Source organism: Macaca nemestrina, chromosome 9, assembly GCF_043159975.1.
Source record: "Macaca nemestrina isolate mMacNem1 chromosome 9, mMacNem.hap1, whole genome shotgun sequence".
NCBI classification, from domain to species: Eukaryota; Metazoa; Chordata; class Mammalia; order Primates; family Cercopithecidae; genus Macaca; species Macaca nemestrina.
In genome coordinates this window covers 138,351,537-138,360,617 of record NC_092133.1, presented here as the reverse complement: position 1 = coordinate 138,360,617, position 9,081 = coordinate 138,351,537, and the positions used below count along the sequence as shown (strand labels likewise).

The 9,081-nt window shown below is 54.1% G+C and overlaps 1 protein-coding gene across 1 annotated transcript; it reads right to left on the bottom strand.

Annotated features, from left to right (window-relative positions):
- Window positions 1–457: 457 nt before the first annotated feature.
- LOC105494380 (calmodulin like 5) lies at window positions 458–1,324 on the bottom strand. The gene has a single exon (XM_011762753.3). It carries the CDS (start codon window positions 1,211–1,213, stop codon window positions 773–775), a length of 441 nt encoding a protein of 146 aa, XP_011761055.1. The 5' UTR covers window positions 1,214–1,324; the 3' UTR covers window positions 458–772.
- Between the last annotated feature and the right edge of the window lie 7,757 nt (window positions 1,325–9,081).

Below are 9,081 nucleotides of genomic sequence, written 5' to 3'. Positions count from 1 at the left end.
CACAAGCACACACAGACACACAAACATACAAAGACACAGATGCACACATACAGAGACACACATACAGACACACAAACATGCACACACAGATGCACACACAGACATACACGTATTTTATTTGCAGCCCAAGAGAGGCAGGCTGCGTGCAGAGGCTGGCAGCTGGGCTCCCTCTGTCGTGTGAGGCGCGGGCTCCTGTTTGTGCAGGACACGTGCCCAGGTCCTCACCAGCAGCTCAGGCAGAGCTGGGAGCCAGAGACACCGCCCAGCACCATCCTCACACATCCTCTGCCCACCTGCCCTCTACTTTGCCTCAGGGGAGGCAGGAGGTGCCCCTGGGGCCTGCTCCAGGCAGTTTTCACACCGCAGGTGAGAGGGGTGGGTGGGAGGAACCCTGGAAGCAGGTGGGGGCCCCTGGAGGCCGCCGGCCCACAAACACCAGGCACACATGGGACTCGGCAGTCCTTTATTTAGATCAATGCGGGACTGAGGGACCCTCAGGGCAGGCCCGAGCTGGGGAACCCCATTCCACTGCAGGGCAAAGGGGGACCAGGCCCAAGGAGACCACCTTCTGCCCAAGGTCTGGAGGCAGAGAGGGGCTCACAGGCGGCCGAGGGCGCCACATCCACGCCCTGGAGCGCAAAGCCTTCCTCCCAGGGGGAGGTAGTTTCCCATCCACCGACCAGGTTTCCCTGGAGAGTCCCAGCACAAAAGCAGCAGCGGGCGGCGGCCCTGAAGGCTCAGAGCGCAGCTGGGGGGACACAGGCGGGGAGCCTCACTCCTGGGTGAGCATCCTCGCGAACTCCTCGTAGTTCACCCGCCCGTCCTGGTCCACGTCGGCCTCGCGGATCATGGCATCCAGCTCCTCCTGCGGCAGCGGCTGCCCCAGCCCCGCCATGGCCTGCTTGAGCTCGTCCACGGTGATGTGGCCATCGCCGTCCTGGTCGAAGGCGCGGAAGGCGACCTGCAGGTCCTCCAGGCCGGCCCTGGCCTTCTTCACCACCGCCATGAACTCCTGGAAGCTGATTTCGCCGTCGCCGTCGCTATCAAACTGGGAGATGAGATTCTTTAGCTCGGCCTCCGAGAAATTCTTGCCCATGGCCTTCAGCGCCGCGCCCAGCTCCTGGGCATTGATGGTGCCGCTTCCATTCGTGTCAACCGCGGAGAAGGCGCTTTTGTACTCGGCCTCCTGCTCAGGAGTCAGCTCACCGGCCATGCCTGCGTCCCCTGCACCTCGCGGAGCCTCCGAGTTGCTGCCCACCGGCCCTCAACCTGCTGCTCTCAGAGCTCCTGGTCCAGAGCGCAGGCAGCCACAGGGATCCAGGCAGCGTCTGTCCCAGGCAGCTCTGACTTGGCATGGGAACCCCCTCCTTTTCTGCAATCGGAACAAAGGGAGGAGGAAGGCTCCCCACCCTCCAAATGCCCTGGGGTGAGAGCCTCCTCCCAGGGAGGGACAGATCCACTGTAGACAGGAAATGCAGGAATGGGAGTGGGAGGACTGTCGGGCTCCAGGTGGGAACTGCGGTGGGGTCGGGGTATGGGGGTATGGGATGGCTAGCCTGCCAACCCCTCCTGGCCTTGATAGCAACCACCTCCCTCCAGGAACATTCTGCCCAGGGGATAGTTTCCCCTGCAGCTGATTCTCAGAGTTCCTGACCAAGCCAAGCGGTTCAAGACAGCTTCTCCAAGTTCACAAAGACAGAGACTGGAAAGGGAGGTGGCTTGAAGAGGCTCCCTCAGGGGCACAGCAGGCCCCAGTGTTTGCTATTTCCATACCCCTCTCTCCAGTGCTACTGCCTAGCTCTTGCCCTGAGGCTGGGGCTTGTGGAAGGGAAGTGGGTGGTAGCGTTGATTCTGCCAGGGCACAACTGCGGGCATCATGAGATTCCCAGTCCAGGGTCTAGAGACAGAGGATGGGGCTCACTGCCTTTAACTTCGAGGAAGCAAGGGACCAGGGCTGCCTAGAGCCATAGCCGTTGCTGAGATGTTGTGTATCAAGTGAACATGTGATGTGCAGTTTCAGAGGCCAGGGAAAGACTTTTTGTCTCCCCAGAATACTCCCTTCTAGCTCAGGGATTCCTACAATTCGGTTCCATCCCCAAGTCCAAGGTTCCCTGTGCAGACACCCTGGGAGCTGAGTGGCAGGAGTTCCATCCACAGGGCGCCAAACAGCTACAGCTGGAGTTTTGCTGCAGCGACACACGGGAGGTCTCAGTGCCCAGCATACCCCAAAGGCGCAGGCAGAGGGGCAGGAGGATGCAGAACAGGTGGCTGCCGTCAAACTTGGCCTTCCTTGTGGTTTTACTGAGCATCAGCCCTAAGCACAAAAACCCATCTGGGAACCTACTGGGGCTCTCGGTCTGATCTGTTCTCTGGAAGGAAAACCCCAGGGCCACTTGCCTTGAGAAACTTTTAGAGCAACAGCTAAGCTTTTGGGGGACCATCCCCAAGTCCTTCCACTGATGTGACCTAGAGTTGTGAGGGGACATTTGCCTTGGAGTCCCCAAGATGCCTTTCTCAAGCAAGTCTCCTCTAATCTCCACAGATTCTCATTCTTCTCCCCAACCCCTGCCCGTACCTAAGGAACAAACTCCTTTATTCCCCTGAGAAAGTTTATACATTCCACCTCCCTCCTGTTCAACCCATGAAATAGACCAAGTACCCTCTCATTCCCTAAAGTACAGCCAGACAAACACCTCCCAGCCCCTTGGTGCTGCACACATTCCCCAAGGGAAGCCGGAGGCTGGGGTGCCTGACCACTCACTCCATGACCCACAGCTCGGTCCCCCAGGGCCACGCAAGGGGCAAACCAGGCAGAGCAGTGAGAGGAGGGAAGATGCCCCCAGCCATCCCTGGTGTGGCAGCTGCTCCCTGAGCTGTGCACAAGGGGCCAGAGGGAGGTGTGAAGTGCTGGGAAGAACCGCAGCAGAGAGAGAGGCTGAGGTTTGCGGAGAGGGAGCCCCGGGGACCAGGTGAAAAAGGGAAGGTCACGGTCAGCAGGGAGAGGCAAGCAAGGGGGTCACCCCACCGGAGTTCAGCGGCACCCAGCATAGAGAAAGAGAGGCAGAGAGGAGTATTCCAGTTGTCTAACTCATCTTATAAAGCTATCTTGAAGATTTTCTAGCTCACCTCAGTGGTGGAATAATACAGAGGCCTCAATAAATATTGAGCAACAAAAATTTCTCAATGAAATTGATAACCGGTTTGGGATGGAGAACATGGGTCCAGCCAGGAGAACAGAGAAGCATCCTGCCTGGTGAGGGGCCCAGGGAGGGCGGGACTCTTAATAGCTGGATTCAGCCCAGCTCCTTGTTTTATTTCCTTAAAGAATACCTGAAGATTTAAATCTATATTTGAAATTTCCTTTCCTTCTCATCTTGTTGTTGGGACCTGTGATTAAAATCCAAATGTTTAATAATTATTTCATGTCATTTTCCATGGGTATTAAATACTACTTTGCAAACAATATTAGGAGCCTTGAGCTCCCGGTTCCAGTTTTGTCAGTGATGTGGAAATGTGTGTCTCAATATCTGCATCTATAAACTAGGATGATGCACCCACCGTATCTGATTGGAGTGCGTAGGATCAGGTTATTAGGTACAGAGCCAGCGGCAGGTGTTATTATTCTATGATAAACCTCATGGTCAATAACAAGCTGGTTCATGTTTGATGTCAACCAACACTGGGGAAAAACATCACTTGAAGGGGAATCTCACAATTTTATGATTATACCTCTTTTGATTGAACTGAAAAATTAAATGCATCTGCCTCGAGGTTTAGTTAAGTCCAACATGCCAAGGCTCAGAGCATTAGCTGACTTTCCAGTGTCAGCTCCAAACAGAGGCAGTTCCATGCAGAGCAGAAGCAGCTGTTTAGAAAAAGCCTCAGGCTGTCTCATCACGAGACGAGGCGATGGTCACTCTTCTCGCGATGTGCATTTTCTGGATGGGGAGAGGCAGTGTCCCATAGGGAAAGTCCCCTGGCTTCCCACTGGGTGTTTCCCCATCCGGGGTCGCTTCCTCCCTAACACATTCTCTTTTCAGGGCATGTACAAGCACTGAGATCGTTTTTTTTCATCCTCTCCTCAGCCTCCCGCCACAGTATGCGAGCCATCAGCTGCCTTGGCTCAGACTCCGTGGGTGAAGTTTCCACCCCCCTCCTCTGGGGTCAGCACCAGGGACACCAAGGACAGCCATGGATGAGTGACCCATACCACAGATGGCCTGGCACAGCCCAAATGGGGGCTCCCAAAGAGGGACGAGATGGCGTTTGTTGTCAAACCTAGGCAAGCTTGGTCAAGCCCCTCTGCCTTGCTGGTTTAGCACAGCAGCTGGGTGCAGAGCCTGGCTTTGAGGAGGGAGAAATGCCTTCTTTCTAGCTAAGGTGCATTCCCAGGCGATGCCTTCTGTGTGTATCCCTGTGTGATGCAGGGGCCACGGGCATCATCCGTCCTCCACCCCATGAGGCGCCTGGAGCTGGGGTGCCCAGCCACTGGCTCCATGTCCCACAGCCGAGCTCCCCCGACCCAGGGGCCATGTGAGAAGCAAACCCAGCAGAGCAGTGAGAGGAAGGAAGATGCCCCAGCCAGCCCTAATGTAGTGGCTGCCCCTGGAGCTGTGTGTGAGGGGCCTAAGGGAGGTGCAGAAGGCTGGGAAGAACTGCAGCAGAGGAACAGGCTGAGGTTTGCAGAGAAGGAGCCGGGGACCAGGTGAGAAAGAGAAGGTCGTGATCGGCACAGAAGAGGGAAGTGAGGGGTCTGTGCCTTTGTGATTGAGTGCTGGAGGTGGGCTCTCCTCCCCTCTCCCACGCCTCTCAGCTGAGCCCCTCATGGAGACGCCAACTCTCCCTGCCACCTTGGAGGAGAAAGGAAGTCTCCTTCGTTGAGGAGGACTGAAGACAATGTGCAACTTGCAATGGGAAGGATGAAAACCTGTCCAAGGTGGCTGGACAAGTCCCCAGAGGCAGAAAGGAGAGAGTTACCATCAGTCATGGGACTGCCTTGTGCATTCCCTGTGTGCACATGTGTTTGTGTGTGTGTATGTATATGTGTATTTGTGTGTGCATGTGTGTGTAGGTGTGGGTTTGTGTGTACATGTGAGCACAAGTTTGCATGTGTGTGCAAGTGTGCATGCGTGTGTGTGTGTTGGGAGGAGATACGCAGGGTGTAGAGTGGCTGTCCTTCTGTTCAGACGAGGCCAACTCTAACTTTCCCACCAGACTGACCCCAGGAGAAAAACACACTCTGGCACTTCCACTACACTTTGGCTCCTCAGAGTGGAGAAACCAGTCAAACAGGCCTTGGAACCTCAGCCGGCGCAGAAACTCCTCACACTCCTGTGTTTGCAGAAACTGATCTCACCTGGCACCTGTACTGTCTCCACGGTGTTGGCACGTTGGCACGGCCCTGACCTTCTCTGGGGACAGGGCAGCCCCAGGGAAATGAGAAGGGCCTGTGTGGAGGGTGTGATCTGTGGAAGAGAATACCGGGGACCCAGCTTCACAAAGCTCATCTCCCTTGCGATTATCCTCAGCAATGAGAAATAGAAATGGTGAGTGATTGTGCTGGCTTCACAGGCAGTTGGCTCTGAGCCCCCTTTCCTGGGTACTCCTAGACACCACACACCTCGCCTACACACCACGCACCTCCCCTACACACCACGCACCTCCCCTACACACCACGCACCTCCCCTACACACCACGCACCTCCCCTACACACCACGCACCTCCCCTACACACCACGCACCTCCCCTACACACCACGCACCTCCCCTACACACCGCACATCTTCCCAACAGCGTGTGGTCAGATCACTGGGGGTTAGCTCCTGGCTTCTGCAGTTTGCTACCTGTGTGGCCTGGGTGAGGTGCTTCACCCCCAAACACTGCATGCCTCTCCAGTGAAGAAGATGGTACTAGCACCTGCCTTATAGGAGCCTTGAGAGGGTGAAAGCCCTGCAGGAGAGCCTCCTCCCAGCACCTCGCGAGAGCAGGCACTCAGTAGGCAGAAGCCGCCTCAGAGCTCCTGCACCCCTGGCCTGCGCCAGCTCTCTGCTGGGTGCCAGGCCAGGCTGCTTCCTGGCCAAAGCAGAAGTATCCTCACTGCAGACCTGGGTGGCAATTCTAAGTTCTCAGGGCTTCAGCTGAGTGGAGAAACACCTGATTTCACTGATGCCATGGACAGTATCGACCTTGCTGTCCACTGCACTCCTGGGGCCCCCAACATGGTCCACGTATGTGGAACACGCTTGACAGAGGCTCATAATTCCACAGGAAATCATCACAGGGTGAGGACTCGGAAGGTGGAGAGCTTGTTCCAATCCAGATTCCTGTCCAACCAACGGTGTGATTCTTGGGCTACAACAACCTGAAGCCACGCCAGGGGGTTCCCTGGGCAAAGGGCAGAGGCCCCCCAACTCCCTCTCCTGGAGAGGATGCTTATGCGTTCTCAGGTGAGGAGAGGCTCTGGGGCTGGCGTGGGTTGCTATTTATCCAATGCCCGCCATCTGTCTAGACTTGCTGGGCTAGTTGGCAAGGGCAGCCCTCCCCCAGACTCTTACCCATCAGTGACACTCCTGAGAACCTGGCAGGACACACCTGGCTCTGTGTCCCAGACCCGGAGCCTGTTCATCTGTCCCCATCCCCTTGCCCTGATTATCCAACACCTCCTGGATAAGTGTCTTGAGAGAGGTACTTATCCGAGACCTGAAACATTTCAACTCGGACCGTATTGGATGGAAATATAAGGTGGATTACATGTTTTATTCCCCATCATTTTAAACAAATTAGATGGAGTATAATCCCAGTGATTTAAAATGATACACGGGGCCCTCCATTCACTGCACAGAGGTTTGCGTGGCATCTGCCGTGCGTGACACGGTCCTGGTTCGCGGCATTTCCCAGGTGATCCTTCCCACCTGCTGTCGTGGGGTAAGTGGTCCCTCTCCCTTTCCCATGGGTCTTCTCAGCGCGTCCTGAGCTCCTCTTCATTTCACAGCTAGTATTGGCAGAACTTAGGGCATAACTCAGTTGTCAGGAAAAGATATCAGCAGCTTTCGTCTAAAATCAGTAATAAAGCAATGGTTCTGAGGGTGGTGCTCAGGACTGCCAGTGTATTTCAGGATTCAGGACCACATTCTGAAGCGTGAAGAGTGCCATGAGCCTGAACGCTGGACAAGATCAGGGATTATCATGATCCTGTTCATTGCTATAATACACATATATACAAGAACCCATTGGGGAAGTTTAGACCTAAACAACTAAATGCAAGCAGATGGATGTGCAAAGTGAGAGGCGAGAGAGAAGTGTATTTGAATAATCCTGGAAACCCAGAAGTTCTCAAAGAAAAGGTAGATATATTTGACTACCTATAAAAAAGGTAAAAACTTTTGCATGAGCAGCAAAAAAAGACTATATCTAGATAAAGCAGAATGATAGATCTTGGGGGAAATGATAAATATACAAATGATTTTATATATAAAGAGCTCTAAAATTGTTAAAACTACAATGATAACAATTCAATAGAAAAATAAGCCAAGGATATAAAGAGCCAGTTCACAGGACAGCAAATTCAAATGGCCAAGAAACAGTAAAAGATGCTAAAATTCGGCAGTAGAGGAGGAAGTACAAATTAAAATAATAATGAGGCATCATTTCATGCCCAATCTGGCTGGCAAAAATTGAATTAATTAAAATACCTACTTCTAGAGAAGATGTGAAGAAATTGTTATCATTCCACATTGCTGGTGAAAAGGTCAAATGTGACAGCTTTATTCTAAGCAATCTGGCAATGTGTCATGTGTTACAACGAGTAACAGGATTATACATGTATAAACAAAAATCTAGGATATTAATGTGGGTTGCAGAGACACCAATATGCAGAAAAGGGGGTGAAAAGATGAAAAAGGTTGAATGATATGGCCATTGTGTGTGTGTGTGTGTGTATAAAAGAAACTGGATAAACATTTTTAAAGGATCTTTGTTTTGTTAAGTATTTCCTATTTATTTTTATTTTTCCTTTTTTTTTTTTTTTTTTTTTTTTTTGATACAGTGTCTTGCTCTGTCACCCCAGCTGGAGTGCAGTGGCACAATCTTGGCTCACTGCAACCTGTGCCTCCCGGGCTCAAACAATCCTCCCACCTCAGGCTCCCGAGTAGGGCCCATCCCAGGGAGAGCTGGAGACAAGGAGGCCCTCGGCTTAGGAGCTCTGGTTGCATCCACTGTAGAGGAGGTTAGGAATCCCTACCTCTTCCTGCTATGGGGCTGCTGCAAGAAGCGAATGGGAAAGTGCCTGTAGCCTGCAAGGCACCCTACAAAGGCAAGGGACCAGTCTTCCCTCCCATTGTGAGTTCTACCCTCTTGAGACCCCACCTCCCACCAGCAGCTGCGGGTGCCTGGCCAGTGGCCTGTCCAGTAAGCGGGTGGCCGCTCAGAGGCTTTTGGGAAGCAACACCTCCGTGCCATTGCTCTTCATACCTGGACGGTGCCAAGCAAGGAGACAACGGCCCTGGGGTCCAACAGGGGCCAGGAAAGCAAGAGAGATGTGAGTTTGTGGTCAGAGAGGAAAGGAGGCGGGCGCCATGCAGGACCATAGGGCCGTCTGTGGAGGACAGGGCTGGCCAGACGGTGTCCTCTCCCCCTGGCACTTGCTCTCCTCTGCGCTTGCCGTTGGACACACGGGCCTTGCAGAGACAGGAAGGGCACTGGCTTTGACTCAACAGAGCAGTGAGCCTGGGAGAGCCGCCTCCTCCCTCTGGCCTGACGGCAGCCCAGTGCCTACGCTCCACTCCTACTGACCTCACAGGCTCAGTACCCTCGACAGGAAGGTCCTCGGCGTAGTTCCAGGGGACGGTTGGCTGCTCCCCGCTCTTAGGAGCTCTTTCCAAGGGAAACCTGTCCTGTAGGAGCCAGCCCGTCTGCAGGGATTGATGTGCATCCCCTCCAGGCCAGAGCAGGTCCTGGCACCAAGCTCAGCTGCAGGGTGCCCTGGGTGGGGCTGTGTCCTGGGAGGAGAGCAGGGCTGCCCCAGAGAAGGAAGAGGGAGAAAGGGACAGGAGTGCCCTGCCCATACAGGCTCCGTGGAGGGGAGC

Excerpts from the sequence above, each read along its gene's own strand:
- LOC105494380 (XM_011762753.3), bottom strand. The coding sequence starts at position 1,213 with ATGGCCGGTGAGCTGACTCCTGAGCAGGAGGCCGAGTACAAAAGCGCC.